Source organism: Eretmochelys imbricata, chromosome 3 (assembly GCF_965152235.1).
Source record: "Eretmochelys imbricata isolate rEreImb1 chromosome 3, rEreImb1.hap1, whole genome shotgun sequence".
NCBI classification, from domain to species: domain Eukaryota; kingdom Metazoa; phylum Chordata; order Testudines; family Cheloniidae; genus Eretmochelys; species Eretmochelys imbricata.
In genome coordinates this window covers 154,578,133-154,596,863 of record NC_135574.1, presented here as the reverse complement: position 1 = coordinate 154,596,863, position 18,731 = coordinate 154,578,133, and the positions used below count along the sequence as shown (strand labels likewise).

The following is an 18,731-nucleotide window of genomic DNA, read 5'->3' as shown; positions in this document are numbered from 1 at the left end:
TGAGAACAAAAAATCTTCTATAACCACCTACTTTTACTTACAACTGTTAAGTTCTTTCACCACAACACTGATGGTTTTTAATTATGTCTACTCAGAACTCTCTTTTAATCTTTTGTAAGAAGTCAACTATTCTGTTTAAACTATTAAAGACAATTATTTCAGGGAAATGGCACAGAAGAATAAAATTTACAGGTCACCATATTTGAGTGTACATCTATACTGCAGTGAGGGATGTGAATGGCAGCTTATGTTGACATACCCACACCAGCTGTACTCTAGCTAGCTTGCTAAAAACAGAAGAGAGGACACAGTGGTGAGAGCTTCAATGCAAGCTGCAGAGGCAAATACGTACTCAGGGGAGTCAGGCAGGCTTGTGAAGCCCACACCACGGCATCCTCCCTTCTAATTTCAGTGAGCTAGCTCGAATACAGCTAGTGCCAGTAGATCTACAGAAGCTGGCACTCACTGTCCTGGCTGCAATGCAGACATACCCTGAGAATTTCCTTTCAAAAACACACCTGGCTAGATTCTGTGCAGTACCACCCACGAGGCGCACACCAGGGAAAAGGAGGGCAAAGGTTGCTTTATGCTACCTTTGTCTCTTTCAGATTCTGGGCTGCTGCAGAACTGAAATGGCTCAAGCAGCCCTGGGTGGTTCTGTAACTTATGGCAGCCTCCCCAGTGCTAAATAAGTGCTATGCAGCAGCTTAAAATCTGTGCAGCACCTAGCACTATGGGAACACCTCCTCCTCCCACCCCTATACACTGGGATATGTAGTACAGAGCTACCTGCACCGATGCCATGTTGTCAGAGCGGCATATAGCAGCAAAAGGAGAGAGGCCAAATCAGTCCCACCCTCTCTTACTAAGATCACTTCACAGAGACTCACTCCCCATTCCAGATAAGTTTCATAATTCGCAACACACACCAGCACATTGGCAAAGCCTTTACATCATTTTCTGTACTCTAAACACATTGTGAGCTAGATATTGAAAGAATGACCGTACCAGCTGACAAGATGACAACAGTGGTCAAACAAAGGAACCAGAGCGATTTTAAAGACCATACAGTACTACACCGACTGAGATACAGAATCTGAGACATCCTGTCACGACCTAAGGCTGTGTCCACACAAGCATTTTTCTTCCAATTTCCACTGGTCGTAACGCTAGAATAGTCTGCTGCTGGCAAGTCTGCACTAGCACTTCTACCCTTGCCACCACCAGTGGAGCTCCACCAACGACAATGCAATGTTACGAGTGTCCTACTGAGTGCTAGCTTTATCAAAGACGGCACTTCGAAGTCAAGAGGATATGGTTTGTGTTTTAATTTTCAAAGCAGATTTTGCAAAATTAAAAAAAGAAACAAATGACTACTCTGGCCCTCTAGCAATTGCTGCCTTCAGCTTTTGTTTTACACTATTACAATCAGCACCAGCCTGCTCAGACAGCCAAGAGGAAGTTGTCCCCACTGCACATCAGTAGTGAGCGAAACCAAGTGGGTATCATCACAGCAAGGCATTCTGCTTAATGAATGGGCAAAGACTACTGATTTAACGAACGCTACAGTGTCAGGATATCAGTTCCTGACTTTACACCATGGTGCGAGAACGCCCTTTGGATTCCGAAGGTAAAATTTTCAAAAGTGCGTAAGTGACATAGCAGTTTAAACGTCACACTCACTTTTCCAAAGATTCCAGACTTAGCATGTCAAAAAAGCAAGTAGTAAAAGAGTGCTTGGGGGGGAAAAAAAAAAAATCCACAGGCCACGCCCATGAAACACAACAAACCAACAGTGGTGAGGACTGCATAGCTGTCGGCATCATTTGCACATTCTTGTGCCTGATAAGATTTTCAAATCAGCCAGCCACAAACAGCAGTGGTAGGAAAGCCATGGACAATGACGAACCCAGCACAACAATGGCAGGTCATAGGGCAGGAGCCCACTCATCTGTAGCTGAGCATGGTTCCAGTGGTCACATACCTCCTGTGCTGTAACAGGAGAATAGATGTGGTCCTTAGAAGATAGATACTGATGTTGAACAAAATGAAATACAAACACAACAATAGGCGGGGTTGATCCAATAGATAAGTACCTGGGATATGCTGGAGTGCATGTGATGATGATGATGTTGTGATTCATATGATGTCTTATTGTGCTACTTTTGGTCAATGTGAACTACCACTTCAACCAGAAAATGCCATCTGCAGAACGAGTCATTCCAAAAAGAACTTCACTTGGAGAGAATTCACAAGATGGCCAGCTCACCACTCCCTCCCTGCTCTGTACCGAATCGCAGCAGCGATAGTGGAATGGGGGGAAAGAAGTGGTGCCTGAGAAACTACAGGAGGGCAAATGAGGGTGTCTTAAGCATGTAGGTAATTGGATACCAGGTCATGTTAAATAGGTCATTTTTCCCCAGCCATACAACCACTCATCCCTGTCAGGGGTCTGGAATGGCAGGGTGTTTGTGGATGGCTCAGCATCTAAGAACACAACAGCCTCCAAGTAATATCACCTGCAGCAGAGGACTGCACAATACAGCTCAGGAAGGAATGGCAAATGTGGATTTAAACCACCTTTGCATTCCCTGATCTGCTCTGGCTGTGCAAAAGGCTTGGTCAGTCCCCCTGGTGTACGGTTAGAACTGTCTGAAGACTTCTCTAATCTTTAATGACTGCTAACATCCGTAAGAGGCTCATGAAGCTGCTCAGGTTCATGCACGTATTCTACCTTACCCAAACCCATATCCCACTGTGCTGGCTCTAGAGGATTCCCATAAACTGATGTGACTCTCCCATGGCTAGTCAGTCATTTTCAGACTGCTTTCTTCTGGTGCTGATGTGCAAAGCTGCTTCACCACAAAAGAATGTGGCCCAATCTATGGGTTTTAGCCAATGCCCACTGAAGTGAACAGAACCCTTTCCATTCACTTCAGCGGGATGTGCATCAGCATCCAACCATAGCACAAGAATATCATCTTGACTGTCTCATGATCACATGAGCCTGAAACTCAATGAGTTTTGCATATTAGGTTTTACTGCAAATAATTTATTGCAAACAGGACTACTGTGTGTTTCAAAGAGTATCAGGTTTGTTTGGGCTTAAGGGCAAGACACATTCTTGATTTAGGAGTTCAAGTCCTATTTTCAAAATGAGGTAGCAGCCTAAGTGCCCAAGTCACTTTTGAAAACAGTATTTGAGCTCCTAAATCATTTAGGGCACTTGAAAATTTTACCCTAAATAGCTATTGTAGAGACATCTCACAAGAGTCTACTATTCTGCTGCTGAAAGCCAACAGACATTTCTATGGACTCAGAAAAATTAGTGAACTCCATCGGTTTTGTAGCAGCCGTAAACCGAGGCACTGTGTACACACAGTTGAGATGTTTGGTCAAATCTATGCAAATCACCTTTGATGAACACTTGTTAATCCATTTAAGAGTGACTGATGTTGATTTAATATAAGTCAATTCCCTACTGACGTATCAATTTAAGTTTACATTGGTGAGGAATATTCTTAAGTTAAATTAATATAATTCACTCAAACCAATTTAAGAGTATACACTCAAGGGGATTTATCAGTAAGTACAACTTTCACAATTAGACAAGGCTTGAGACAGACAACGCAAGACAGATAAAAACAAGAGTTTTAACAATGGTCAAGCTTTTATACAGAAAGTTTCAGCAGCAGATAAAAAGCCTTCTCATGCACCTGAACTCACCCTCTCAATCTTACATTGCGTGGTGGCTGAGTTACAACAGTGCAAGAGGAAACAGAAACAAACACACATGAGGCTATTAAACCAAGAGGATGCTGGAGTATAGAAAGTAGTTGTCCCATGGACTGAGGAATTCCGTCAAATTTAGTTCTGAGAATGTTTTCAGCAGTAGTCAGGCTAAAAGGGCATTTTTGTGCATTACTTAAAAGAAAGGCTTACACAACCTTTCACATTTTGTGATGTCTGTCTCCCACAACCAGATTACACACCAATGTAGCAATCCTACCATACATACTGCTGAAGTCAGAGCAACCAATGAACTATTGAACACTATGTCAATAGTGAAGTTCCATGATGTTCTGTAAAACTGTGTAATATACTTACTGTTTCATCAGAGAGGAAAAAGCCTCCTTTTAAGATTTCCTACTTTTTAAAGCTGGTTCTGTTTCAAAGGTTTCAGTTCTTGCAAGAAATGAGGTTAACTTGTCTTGTCTATATTACCTGGGGTGACCACTAGCTGCAGTGTAAGCCATTTTACAAATCTGCCATGGACTGCCACAGTTGCATACAGTCTACACTAGCTAGAACAGACATTCAGCATCATTTCCCTCACTAGCGTGAACAAAAGCACCAACTCCTTATGTATACTACAGACAGGTTATGCACTAGCATGGTTGCCTGACACAGTTAGTGATATCCATAATCTAACATCGACAATCTTAACTGTGGCATGCAACTGTACAAGCATATGGTTGTGTATAATGCAGACAATCTGACAGGCTGCCAGCTACTGTACCTTACTGGAAATGGATCTGTGACAATATTGCTACCCCAGCTGCTTTCCACACAGCATACAATAGAACAAGAGCCAATTAAGATTGCTGTCATGGGCATATTTCAGAGATGTTTAAATATTTAGCCCTTTTATACTAGAACGTATGCGTTTTGTTGTGGTTACATATTAGCAATTTAATCTATGAATTTTCTGCAATGGTCTTACCACTTCAATAGTTTTCAGTTCAGACCTTCAAAAAAATGGGTGCCAAATGGGTGCCTGAGGTTATGCTCTGAATCTGTATTTAAACATCCAAACAAGTGGTCTGACTTTCAGAAGCAATGAGCGCACACCCAATGAAGTCAGCAGGAGATGCTGGGCATTCAATATTTTTGAAAATCTTGGCCTGCATTTCAAAAGGCTGACACGGATTTACATAACTACGTGACTGTGAAATACTAGATGAAGACAGTGTACTGCACAGCACATTTTAGAGTTTCAACAGACCTACTTTAGAATACAAGAACATGTTCTAAATTAAATGCTTGTGAAATCTGGTTTTGTGAAGACAGCCTAAAAACAGTTCTGAATAAAAGACAGTTACCTTTTCCGTAACTGGTGTTCACCAAATGTGGAATGGACATGAGCAAGCACTCGAAGAATTCAAATGTATATTTTTGCTGAGACTTGTGATAAGAATGTCTGATATTTTTTATAATTGATTTTGTAGAAATGCCAGACCCAATCATTTTCTTGGCATAGAGCATCCTTTATGCCCTTAACAGAGCCACAACAGCCCCCCTTCGAAGCCCAGCAGAGTGACAGTTTTCCCTTCAGCACAGAAGACTGGCTACCAGCCCCTACTGGCATGAAACTCAGTGTCCAAACGCCTTGCATAACAAAATATGGCACCTCCAACTAGACCTGACCAAAATGCTTTGATGAGGGGAAAAAGGCATGTGTAAAAGAAATGCTGACACTACTGACTGCAGACCAGTCTCACTCACCACTTCACTTTGCAGGTCTGTGTGTTCCATTCCACAATGTGTTTGTCTTCTGAACAACTATATAAACAACCATTGTCCTGGTGCCACCGTACACAGTTTATTCTATTGTCGTGACCACCATCCTACAAGAGAAACAAAGGTTTAATTGTTAATGGGCAAATGAAGAGGGCCTTGGCTAACGAGTTTTTGTGCAATCAGCATACAGAACAGGCCACTTTTGGGAAGCTAAATCAGGTTATGGAAAATATGAAAAGGGTTATTCACTCAAACAGAGAGACGGGACTATACTGCAGTTTTAAGCTGGTCTCACAAACATACATCTAGATGCTAGAAATGTAAGTGGTTACACCTTTAAAATTCTTTAAGTAATGAAAGGTTTAGTGAGAGAATTCAAGCTGGCTAGCACTTTAAAGTCACAGATAAAGAAAACCATCCCCCTCCTCATCACATCAACATAAATACAGCCCAAACAGCCTTCTGAATAAACTATGCATCTTGCTTGCCTGCTTCCCTGACCATACAGATATCTCTCAGATGGACACCTCAGAGCCTGCCTGTCCAAACAAGCTGCTAAATAAGTGCCATTTCCTTGTATTGAGCACTTCAGAAGGAGCCATCACCAGACCAGACCCGACCCAAGGACTCAGCAAGAAACATCAGCCACCTCTCTTGTCCATCAAGTGATCAAAATGGCTGCAAGCTCACAGGCCTAGAAAACAACTGGATGGGCATAACTAAACACTCTAATGAATAACTCAACATTAAATAGAGTCTAGACCAAACAAGGAAGAAAATGGGGACTGTCACAATGTAATCTTTAAAGGCAGCTAAATCTGATACTCTACACAAGGAGTTTTTTGATCAGGGGCAGAAAAGAAAGAGAAAAGGCAGGAGGATGAAAACCAGAGGCACTAGCAGAAGGGTTTCCAGCTCTGAGATTTTAGAGAAGGTTGGGGTTGTGGCATTCTATACCTTAGGAGAGCGTCCTGTAACCCCCATATTCATTTTTATATAATTGTGATCTTACCTTACAATACATGCTTTATATGTATCAGGGGAAAGGTTATGATCAGTTGAAAGTAATTTCTCTATCCATATAGGTATATCATTAATGCATATGAAATTATGAGAATTGTATTGTATGGTTGTCACTGAAACCTGGTTGCTTCAGTGACAACCATACAACACAATTCTCATAACTTCATATGTAAGAGAATGTAAGTTGGGAAATCAGCCAGATATTAGCTCCCCCGAGACAACAGCAAGGAAAGTAGTCAACACCCGGGCAGTAGTCAATCAACCCATCAACAACCATTGTCCAGCAAGGGAGCTACAATGCAATGACTCACCTGCATGAGGCCACACCAGGGGAATTGCTCAGACCCTTGCCTGGAGACTCAGGCTCATAGGACTCAGGGTATAAAACATACCCAGGCCCAGCATGTGGCCCCTTTCTCCTTCACCCAACCATGCTGCAAGCAACAAGGTTACTCTGAAGACTCCAACTGAGAGGACTTGCCCAGATTTCAAGGGTGAAATCTGTGTACTATGAACTGCAATATCCAGTGGGGGTGAGAAAAAACTACTTAGGCTAGCTGTTGCTCAGTCTAATAGGGGTGAGAATTTAGACTGTGTGTTTATATTTTATTTCTTTTGGTAACTACATCTAATTTTTTGCCTATGACTTAAAATCAATCTTTTATAGTCAAATCTGTTTTACTGTTTATCTTTACCAATGAGTTTGTATAAAGTGTGTGGCAAATCTGCTCAGGTTTTGCAAATGCATTCCATTGATGAAGTAGTGAACCGATTAATAAATTTGCACTGCTCATCTTGAGCAGTGCAAGACGGTATATTCCTAAGATGCAGTGCTGGGAGCTGAGGGAATTTGGCTCTGGTGCCTTTCTCTGTGTGATTCGTGAGTGGCTCTGGGAGCATTCATGCAATATAGCTGGGTGTGGGGCTCCACATGCTGTTGTGCTGAACGATAACAGCAACTGGAGGTGTTTGCTGCTGGTCACTAGCAAGGCACTGTGAGAGGCAGCCCAGGCTGGAGAGAGCTCAGGGGGCACAGTGGTCCCACAGTCCCAGGCTGCACCCCAGAGATCCCATCACAGGGCTCATTAGTCAAGTCATTGAATAATCCTGGCATCATGTGTCCCAAACATGGGAGTTTATCAGTGTGGGGAAAAAATGCACTGTTTTATACTTAATCTGAGACCTCGTATTAGAACTCAAGTGGCTACCAAAGGAGCAGCAACAGCATCTTACTAAGACTGTTCTAACCAGAATGAGGGGATGAAACACATGCCTAGAAAAGTTATTGGATCTTCTTCCAAAAGATTAAAGTAGTTTTGTAAGAGCATCGCTAATCCACTTGTAGTCATAATTTGAGTTTCTTGTAAATTTACTGAATTTTACTATTTAATTCAGCACCAGCCTGCTCAGACAGCCAAGAGGAAAATGTCTTCACTGCAAGTCAGCAGTGAGCGAAACCAAGTAAGTATCATCACAGCAAGACATTATGCTTAAATATGGGCAGAGAAAATTTTTAATTTGATATATTTCAAAACCAAAAATAACTTTTCAGTTATGAAAGAGTGAGGAATGTTCTTGCAATTCTAAATATCTTTTTTTTAAATATTGACACCCCAAATACAAGCCACTATTCTGTTACTAACAAAAGAAAAATGGTGAACATTTCTGTGGACCCATCAAAAAACATGAACTTTGTGGCTAAAATAAAGACGTGCCACCAGCAAAGTTTCAGCATTCACCATATCAATTTTAAGTTAATGTTGTTAAACCAGTACCCAACTTAACAAGGCACACAGATGCTTTCCCATATGTAATACATACACACAGTGCATCAATGCCACATGACTAATAGTCTAGAATCAGGAGCAGGAAATCAGTCTTGTATGTCTATTCCAAAATATTAACACTGATATCAACCATTATATTCCTTTCTTTTGTTACAAATCAAGGCTAAATGAAAAGGAAGAGAAGAAGGAAAAATGACAGCAGGATGGAACTATCACTTGATGGGTTTGGGAAAACCATATGCTGAGAATATAAGGACTCACATAAGACTTTATATGGAAAGCTAAGTCTGTGATTCACGCTTTTATACAAAAGCCAACATGCCAGTACAAGTAGCATCTCCATGCTAGCCAAAGCAATTTTTTTTTAATTCTCAGACACAGAATATTGTCTAATTGTTGAAGACGCAATACACCCAAGACGAATTTCATGATGTCTAAATCCTTACTATTCTCTTGAGTTAAAAGGAATTCAAGAATTACAAATGTACATGTAATCGTATGATGTTGCGCTAGCCTAGAAAAAGTAATTCCTCAGCCTATACATACTAGCAACACTAGAAGTAGAGTCATTCTGACATTCTTGTGGATACTACATGCCCATTCATATGTGTAACTACATAACCATGCAGAATTTAAAACTTTGTTAAATTAGCTTAGCCCACCCCTTTGAGCAACAGATATGACCTTACAAATACGCAGAAAGATTGATGTGATGCTTACTAGTTTGCTCTGTAATTCTCCTTTAACTGTGCTGTATAATAAAATACTGCCAACCGCTGTACCAATAGCCAACAGGTCAAACTGTTCACCAGCTTCTGCAGCTTCAGATTTCCTTTTTTTCCTCTGAGGACCCTCCTGAAAAGAGATTGGGAGCGGGGTTAAAAAAAAGGTAACAAGTTAGTCTGGTCAGCTTCCCCAAATAAGGGTTCCGTAACCCTAGAGTTCAAACACAATTGGGAACAAATGTGTGTAAATTCTAGTGTAGACAGGACACGACCATGTTTTAATACGTCAACTAAAAGGATTACAAATCTTAGTGTAGACAAACCCAAAGATAGTGTGCTGCTCCATGAAGAAAACCCCAAGGTCATTTTCTAGTCTTTGCTTTATTCCCAGAGCCAGGCTGAAAGGTAGAACACGGAGTATGCTTCATCCCCAAAGGGGAAGATCAAAACCATAACAGAATTTAGCATTTCTATAGTACTTTTCATTTTTAAAAGCACTTTACAAACATTAAATAAATCTTCAACTCTCCTGAGAGGAAAGTGCTATTCCCACTTTACAGTTGGGGAAAATTAGGACAACACAGTGATTTGCCCAAGGCCACAAAGGAACACAGTATCCAAACAGGCATTATATCTCATAGTTCCTGGCTCCCACGCTCAGACCATTCTTTAATCCCTTGCGCTCTCAGTTTGAGAGCCACTGACAATCTCTACACAGAGTTTCAGCCTGTCCTCTTTGGCCAGAAGTGTGGTGGGATGGCCAGGTTAGGTAAATGAAATCAGTTTTTCAGGATGCCAAACCATAAAGAACAGAGGAGGAAAGGCCGCCGCCACCACCACCACCCTTCTGCTCACAAGGGTTTAATGTCAGACTGTGTTCATACTCACCTCTTTAAGGGCTTCAGAAGAACAAAGCAGCCCCAACCGCAAGCAAAAGGAAAACATTTTTCTGCTGAATTTGTTGTACCTTATGTAGACACTCGGTCATCTCAGATTTCATTTTTAAAAACTTTCTATCCACAGACACAAAATGATGTTTCCTCTACAGAACAGGGTATCTGCACTAATGCACTGCCAGGAAGCGCAAAAAGGACTCCTTGTGGGCTTGAAAGAAGAGCAGCCAACTCTGTGACAGCCTTGCTGCTCCACCTACATAGGTGTGTATCTTACATTACAATAGGTGACATGCAGCATGTAATTATTTTGTGCCCAAGCCCGAAGATATGAGAGCCGCAGGGCATCTGGAAGCTTACACATTTAAGTTTTGAATTTTAAACAATGCAACCCAAAAAAAAGAGACAGACAGACAGACTTTGGATCCTTGAAGATACAGTACTTTAAAAACTTTTGATGCAGGGCTAAATTTAGGATATTTGGCAAGCAAAAATAGAATAATTTTAGCTGAAGTTAACTCTATGCCAGTTTAAAAAATATCTAACTCCATTCCAAAAGCTTTCAAATAAAGCCAAACCTAAGTAGAAAGCTGAGGTCTTTGCTTGTCAGGAACATACTTTCAGGCTTCATTTTCAGAGACAAAGGAAGAGTTTTTAAAAAAATGCATCAAAAACATGAGTGCAGCAAAAACTATAACACACCTCCCAAAGCACGTTCGTACCTGGAACTAAACATTTCAAACTAGGTCTAATGCATGTTAATCTAGGTTTAAAGTCATGATCAATACTAGGTCTGAACATTAAACCAACTAACTAAACTTGTTTGGAGATAGTCACATTAAAGCTGTGTTTAAACACAGTTCTTTGGTCAGTGAAGATCAGGCCTATGTTCGCACTGGATGCCCAGATAGTACCAGAAGACCCTAAACACTATCTGCATTTACTAATACTCTTTCATACTAAAGATGAACTGCAAAGGAAAAATGAAACCAGTTAAACACAGATGGGTGCTGAAAACCCTTTCCCCTTGAAATAGCAAGCAACCAGCCATCAGCACAGAAGCACCTACTAATCTATCCTCCCTCCCATCACCTCTTCCCCCCTCCCCCACCATTCCAGACCACATTACAAATACAAGCAAGTCTTACCGAAGTCCATTCAACTCATAGCATTTCTGATGTCACAGAATGAGCAAGCCAGGTAGTAGCAAAGATTCTCCAAAGGGAACTTGTTTTTAAGTTACCTTATATCTTTGCTGAAATGCTCCCAAAAGCCTGGCTAAAGAGGGCATTTGGGTATGGCGACTTTGGAATAAAAGGTGCTAAACAAACATGAGAATTAGATATTGATCTAGAAAGTGCCTCGCTCACACCCTTCCAAAAAAAATCCATAGAACTAAAATACAAACCAGTCTTAGGTCCTGGTCCTGCAATGATCACCACATGGCAATATCTCTTATTAACTTCACTGCAACCCAACACGGAGCTCACTGCAGAATCAGGGCCTTAAAATACCAGACAACATCTAGGCTTTCACGTGCAAGACACAGAACTTGATCCTGCCACGTACGAGTGCCTTACTATTTTTTCAGATGCTAGGGATTGAAGAAATATTTAGAATTAATTTATGATTTTGACTGAGGAATATTAGTATTTTAATTAAAGCAGTTATGGTAAAATAATTTGATTTTCTTCTTTTAAGAGGGCATGCTTTTCCCTAATATCCTCACATAAAAAGTAGATTTTTATAAGGGTCTGTTTCAGGGAGACTTTCTACTGACCAGCACTTTAAGAAAATAGTGTCACCATAACAAAAGCTAAAATACCTCCCACACTACAAGCACATATATAGAGATTAGGGAGATGTGTGCTCCAAGCAGCTATCACAGAGCTAGGAATTCCCAGGATTAGAGTTCAAGATCCCACCAATTTCTATAACTCATCCCCATACTGGCCAAAAAATGTGTGGTCATCATTGAAGTGGCAAGAGTCCAGAACATACTCTGCCTTTGTGTAAGTGAAACCTGGCCAAACACCACCTAGAGGCATCTACTGGCATATGGAAAAGGAGTACTTGTGGCACCTTAGAGACTAACCAATTTATTTGAACATAAGCTGTCGTGAGCTACAGCTCACTTCATCAGATGCATACTGTGGAAAATGTAGAAGATCTTTTTATATACACACAAAGCATGAAAAAATACCTCCTCCCACCCCACTCTCCTGCTGGTAATAGCTTATCTAAAGTGATCACTCTCCTTACAATGCGTATGATAATCAAGTTGGGCATATGATTGTTCTTAAAGCATATGACACATGAGCAGAAAACAGCAAGCTTTCCAGTGCAAAAAAACCCCAAAAAACTTACGTTACAAGCATCCTTTAGTTGGTTCACCTATCAGAGGTTTAAGCTTTTTTTTATTTCCCTGCTCATTCAATCTGAGCCAAACCAACAAGTTGCAAAGCTACACAGAATAAATACTGCAAGATATGAAAAGTTACCAATTCCACAAGAGAACATGCTGAAATCTAAGTAATGCTCAGAGTTTAACATGTTAAGAGATAATTAGCACTAAGATGTGACCCAGTGTTCGACAAAGTTCCTCACACAAGATAAAAAGCCCCGTCTACACCTAGATTTTAAAAACATGTTAGCCCTCTTCTGAAGAACCATTTTCAAACACAGATCTTGCTAGAAAGCTGCTTAAGAAGCTCATGTACACATTGTATCATGCCAGGACACCATGTTATAACAATGTTTGAAAGCTATATTACAGGTTATAACATACTTTGGGTCCATCCACACAGGCAAAACCAAATCTGTGCTACGAAATGGTGTCCCAACATACAATACACTAAGTGAGAGAGCCCTGCAGTTTCTTCAGTCAGCACAGATACCAAATTATAAATATGGTTTTCAAAAGTGTGTTATAATTGAGCAAATTAAAGTACAGGACAATAAGTTAGGAGATCTGAACTACTTCTCTCTGCCACAGAAATCCTGTGTCCTTGGGCAATTCACAATCTCTCCGATTTCCCAAGCAGTAACATGGGATAATACTCAGGAGCACTCTCAGAATAAATTAAACAAGTATGTAAAGCACTTTGAAATCCTTATACAGATGTTATAGAAATACACACTATAATATTGTTACGCCCTGTCTATACTACTAGCCAGGGGAAACTGTACTTTCTGAACAAGAACAAGGTTCAAATACTGTTTTTATCCTTAAAAAAAATGGCTGAGGTGGTGCCTTCAAATCTCAGTATAGATAGGCCCTAACTGAGCTAGTGCCTTGTTGTTTGAATTCTGATCACACCTTTGGTTTGGTAATGAACTGTAAAAAATAGACAAATGCTCTGAAATTCAACACTGGAATTTCCAAGTTCCAGAATGACTGCTCTGAGTGAAATCACTGAATGTTACTCATACCTATTTAAAGCATTCCTGAATCCTGGAAAAATTTCCCTCCACAAACGACTTGCAAAGAGCAAAAATGGTGAGGCAGATATTATCCGAAAAGGAAAGACTGAATTCCACATAAACTAATAGTGTATGAATTCCTAATGCCATTACTCTTTCCTTAAGAGTATCTTACCAATAGAGCGGATACGAAGGACAGCATGTTGCAAATATGATTCATTCTTTGAGCAAGGCATACTTACAGCTATTACACATACACACAGTTCAATTAATTTACTTGGCTAATACAAACCTATTTCAGAAGAACTACCTGTCAGCCAAATCATTCTGTCACAGCCACAGGTGAGAATGGCTTACCCAAATGCTTCCCTCCACCCCCAATTATCTGGATCAGATATTTCTGATTACACAAGCATTTTGGATAAATGGGTCTGTACTAGGTATATGTCAAAAGTGTCCCGCAGATACAATAAATCATTGTTCCTGAGTTCTTTTCCTAGCTTCGGACACTGGGTGACCTTGGGCAAGACACATACTCCCTTCATCAGTTTCCCCAACCTGTAAAAGTAGAAAATGCTTACCTACATCACAAAGGGGCTGGAAGTCTTAGTGCAATAATGACACGTTTCAGAGTAGCAGCCGTGTTAGTCTGTATTCGCAAAAAGAAAAGGAGTACTTGTGGCACCTTAGAGACTAACCAATTTATTTGAGCATAAGCTTTCCGATGAAGTGAGCTGTAGCCCCCGAAAGCTTATGCTCAAATAAATTGGTTAGTCTCTAAGGTGCCACAAGTACTCCTTTTCTTTTAGTGCAATAACACCTCTAAAGTGCTTCTAGGCTCGCTACTGAAAGACACCACAGGTGTTATTGTGGCATATATAAAGTACCCACAGGCACAGACAAAGCACCATACACATAGTGACTGTAAACACTGTGTAAAGAGGAGACACAACACCAGCTTGGGCCACCCAAGGACTACCTCACCACTAGGTGCACACACGATGGGAGGTAAGATTGCCCCATCCCATGCTCTCCCCACCCGCAAGCCTAGGACTAGGCTCATCAGTAATTCTTCCCTTCCCCCACGGGCTTGCCCGCACTAGCCCCCCTCGCTGGAGCGGTCCCCCGGAAGGGGACCCTGTCGGCCCCACCACCCCTAGCCTCGGCCCGAGCGGGGTGGGTGCCCCACGTGCGCTGCCGGGGGCCCGTCTGCCGTCGCGCTGCCCGGCAGGGTGCTGCGGGCAGGAGGCGGGAGGCCTGCAGGAAATGGGGGGAGGGGGCTGTGACCGCGTCCCCGTCACACGGGGGCTGTTCCCGGCTGTAGGGGGGGCTCCTCCTCCCCCCCCGCGCTCGGGGCCTGCTGGCTGCTCTCCCCAAGGAAGCCACATGGTGCCGGGGCGACGCAGGCCCGGCCCCGCACTGGGCGAGCGGGCCATGCGGTGCGGGCGGCGGCCCCCCCGGCCCGGCGCGGCGCGGCGCGGCCCCACGTTCCCTCCCGCCCCGGTACCTTGCTCGGGGGCTGGCGGCCCCCCGGTGGGGCCCAGGCCAGGCAGGTGCAGGAGGCGCTGAGGTGGGCGGAGGGCACGTACTCGTGCTGCAGGCGGCTGCTCGTTGTGTCCCACACCCGCAGGCGCCCGTCGGGGCCGCACAGCGCCAGGGAGCAGCGGCCGCGCGGGGAGAAGGCGCAGGGGGCCCGCGGGGCGTCCCCGCCACACGCTGCTCCGGCCGCCGCCATGGCGCTCTGGGCCCGGCCTCTGCTCCAGGCCAGCGGCGCCGCGGCCACGTGTTTCCGCCCCGCGCAGGCGCACTGGCCGGGGACGGGCTCCCCCTGCGCCGCTCCTCCCCTCCGCTGCACGGCGCGCGGTGGGGTGGGGGGGGCTGAGTGCAGGAGGAGAGGGAGTCTGGGGGTGGGAGGTGAGCGTGGCAGGAGAGGGAGTGGTGGGGGGGAGGCTGAGTGTGGCAGGAGAGGGGGTGTGATGTGTGTTCAAATAGTATTTTGAGGCTGGTGGGGGGAGGGTTATGAGAGTATCAAGGGTGAAAGATGGTGTCCTGGGGGCTGAATATATGACAGCTTGGGGAGATACTTTCTGTGTGCTGGGTTTTTGTTTTGTTTTGTTTTTTTGTGGGGGGGGTGTCAAGAGATGTATAACAAGCTTTTTTTAAAAAGGTTTTTTAAGGCTTCTAATTTTGCAGGCCTGTCAAATGTAGGATATAATGTGACTGTACCAAGCAATGCCTGGGACATCATTGTTGCATATTAATTTTATTAAGATTCATCTTGTTGTTAGATACTGGGAAAGAGTAAATACCGCAGAAACATCTGCTTTCTCTCTGCCGGAACTGATCAAAGGATTCATAGATTCCAAGGCCAGAAGGTATCCGTGTGATCATCTAGTGCAGGGATCGGCAGCCTTTGGCATGCGGCCCGCCAGAGAAAGCCCCTGGCGGGCCAGGCCGGTTTGTTTGGCCGATCGTGGCTCCCACTGGCATCCCAGGCCAATGGGGGCTGTGGGAAGGGCAGCCAGCACATCCCTCGACCCGCGCCGCTTCTCACAGCCCCCATCGGCCTGGAGCGGTGAACCGCAGCCAGTGGGACCTGTGATTAGCCAAAACTGCAGATGCTGCAGGTAAACAAACCGGCTGGCCTGGCAGCACACTTGGGGCTTTTCCTGGTGGGCCACATGCCAAAGGTTGCCAATCCCTGATCTAGTGCGACTTCTTGTGTAACACAGGCCATAGAAAGTCTCCAAAGTAATTCTTAGAGCGGAGCTTTTAGAAAAACATCCAATCTTGAGCCAAGTATTAAATATTTGTTCCTAGACATATACATTCCCATTTAGTTAAATCAAAACACATATTGTTTTCTTGCACATAGCTTACCAAACAATCCAGTGACCTGTCCTCTTCGTTATTTAACACTCCCCCAACTTTTGTGTCATCACCAAACTTTCGGTGATGTTTTTATGTTTTCGTTCAGGTCATTAGTAAAAATGTTAAATAGCATAAGGCAAAGAACTGGTCCCTGTGGGAGCTCACTAGAAACACACCTGTCTATGATGTTTCCCTGTTTTTAATTACATTTTGAGACCAATCTGCCATTTTTTAATCCATTTAATGTGTGCCATGCTAATTTTATATTGTTCTAGTTTTTTAATCAAAATGTCATGCAGTACTAAGTCAAATGCCTTACAGAAGTTGAGAGAGACAAAGTCTTTTATTTTGGATCAACTTATGTTGGTGGAAGGTACGAAGCTTTCGAGCTTCAGGTCTGGGGAAGGTACAGAAGTCTAAGTATATTACATCAACAGCAAACTTGTAATCTTATCAAAAAAAGATACCAAGTTAGTTTGACAGGATCTGTTTTCCATAAACCCATGTAGATTGGCATTAATTATATTACTCTCCTGCATTAATTGAGTTCTGTATTAGCTGCTCCATTATCCTGTGGGAGTGATAGGAAATAGAAAATACAGCCTGGATATCAGAAAAAAAGTCTTGGGCAGTGGGGTCTATTAAAATGCAACGTAGTTTCCCATGGGTAGTGGTGGAAGTCCCGGTGGTTAAGATATTTTAAGCAAGAATGGAAAAAGCACTAGAAAGTGTAATCTAGAGATCAATCCTTTACTTACAGGGAGGCAGACTAGATGATTTGAGTGATTTTTCTTCTGTAATTTCTATAATTAGCTTATTTCCCCTGATTATTAGGGCAGTGCATTGCAAATTGTTGTATCAGGCCAGGTCTACATATAAACAGGGGTGTGAAAAGGTGTGATTCCTGACCAACATAGCTGTGCTGGCAGAAGCCTCCTAATGTAGACACAGTTATAACTGTAAAACTATGCTTTTGCTAGTCTAATTTATTTCACCTGGTGTTGTTTTGGAGGGGGTGGGGGGAATGCATAGTGGTGGTGCTAGAATAAACTATGCTTGCAAAAGTACAATGCTGCTGATTCAAGCTGCAAACACACTAGGAGCACTTCGCTAGTACAGTTAAGCTTTCCAAATGTAAACCTGATTAATTTTCATTTATGATTATCATAATTCAGTACACTGTAAATAATTATTTTTTAAAAGTACATTTCAGATGCATCACCAGATTTTCAGGATGCATATTAAATATATACATAGTCCTTTCTATACTGTACCCATTACATATCTTCTATATTCCCCTTGTGGCACATACAGTCAGAAGAAGCATAAGAGAAGTACTTCCTTGCAAATGTAAATTTTTTCATACCCTCTCATTTAATAATTCTTGTCTACTTCCTTTAACTTAGGGAAAATTAATACGATGAAAAAAAATGAAAATATTGCTAATGACTAATGTGTCTCTATCATAAATAGTTTTCCACAGAAGAGGGGAGCAGGAAAAGCCCAGAAACCTGTTCTGAATGTAAACATATTTATAGTCTGTAAGTATAAATGTATAATGACTTATGTTCAGCATTAAAACCATGCATATCTCACAGCCAGAAGATCTTCAAGAGCTATTAACATGATTATCTGTTTGATTTACAGCAATGGAAATATGGTAGTCACTTTACAGAAACATGAGAAAAGACAACCAGTAACATTTTCAAAAGTGCCTTTAAAAACAGGACTTGGGCTCATAAGTCACATAGGTGCTTTTGAAAATTTTACTCAAGGTCTGTGTCCCATAGGGATGATGGCAAGGGATGAGAAAGTACATAATAGTTTACAGTAACAATATAAGAATTCACTCTGGGCCTGTGTACATCTTATGATTCTGATGCAAATAATGAAGCTTTGAATTTTTTTCCTCAGTGAAGTAACTGACTTCTAAACAACACAGCAGAAATTAATTTTACGGAAGGATTTAGAGGATGGGAGGAGGAGGGAGGATGGATTGTTAAACGAGTTTCTCTTAGTTTTAGGTTTTCAGCTATTGTTTTTTGAAATAGACACATGCCATCAGTGGATTCCCATTGTCTTCCCTCTTTTAGGCTCTAGTCCTGCAGTGAGCTCCCTGTGGTCCCACGGTCCATCCACACTGAGCTCATTGCAGATGGGGGCCTTATAATTCATTCTGAAAAATAAATACAATGTTCCAGCATAAACAAAAACCTTAAATCTTCAGAAAACGTAGTCAATCCCTGACTTCCGGCCTAGTGATTTTGCAGTTGTTCCTTCTTCACCATTATGCATTGTAAATGAAAACAAGCTTCTAGACAAAGTTATATTCAAATTTACAACATATTGTAATTTTCTTTTGATTGTATGTTTTTGAAAAATATTAAATTGCAGCAGCATATCTGCCTTAACTATGTTTTGTGCCAAACTGTTTTGCTAAAATAAACTTAAATTACAGTATAATTTGTTTAAATCAAAATGTTATGTTT

At 42.2% G+C, this 18,731-nt stretch overlaps 1 protein-coding gene and 2 non-coding genes across 3 annotated transcripts in view; all 3 read right to left on the bottom strand.

Annotated features, from left to right (window-relative positions):
• WDR43 (WD repeat domain 43) overlaps positions 1 to 15,129 on the bottom strand; it is a 35,370-nt gene extending 20,241 nt beyond the window's left edge. Inside the window, exons 1-3 of the mRNA XM_077813638.1 lie at positions 14,879 to 15,129; positions 9,051 to 9,185; positions 5,506 to 5,627 (exon numbers count right to left, since the gene is read on the bottom strand). Coding sequence (XP_077669764.1) covers positions 5,506 to 5,627; positions 9,051 to 9,185; positions 14,879 to 15,106 — 485 coding nt within the window. The 5' untranslated portion in view covers positions 15,107 to 15,129. The remainder of the gene's footprint in view (positions 1 to 5,505; positions 5,628 to 9,050; positions 9,186 to 14,878) is intronic.
• Positions 1,440 to 1,517, bottom strand: LOC144263344 (small nucleolar RNA SNORD53/SNORD92). The gene has a single exon (XR_013345807.1). It is a non-coding gene; the product is annotated as a small nucleolar RNA SNORD53/SNORD92 (small nucleolar RNA).
• Positions 7,946 to 8,023, bottom strand: LOC144263343 (small nucleolar RNA SNORD53/SNORD92). Its single transcript, XR_013345806.1, has one exon. It is a non-coding gene; the product is annotated as a small nucleolar RNA SNORD53/SNORD92 (small nucleolar RNA).
• Positions 15,130 to 18,731: the final 3,602 nt, after the last annotated feature.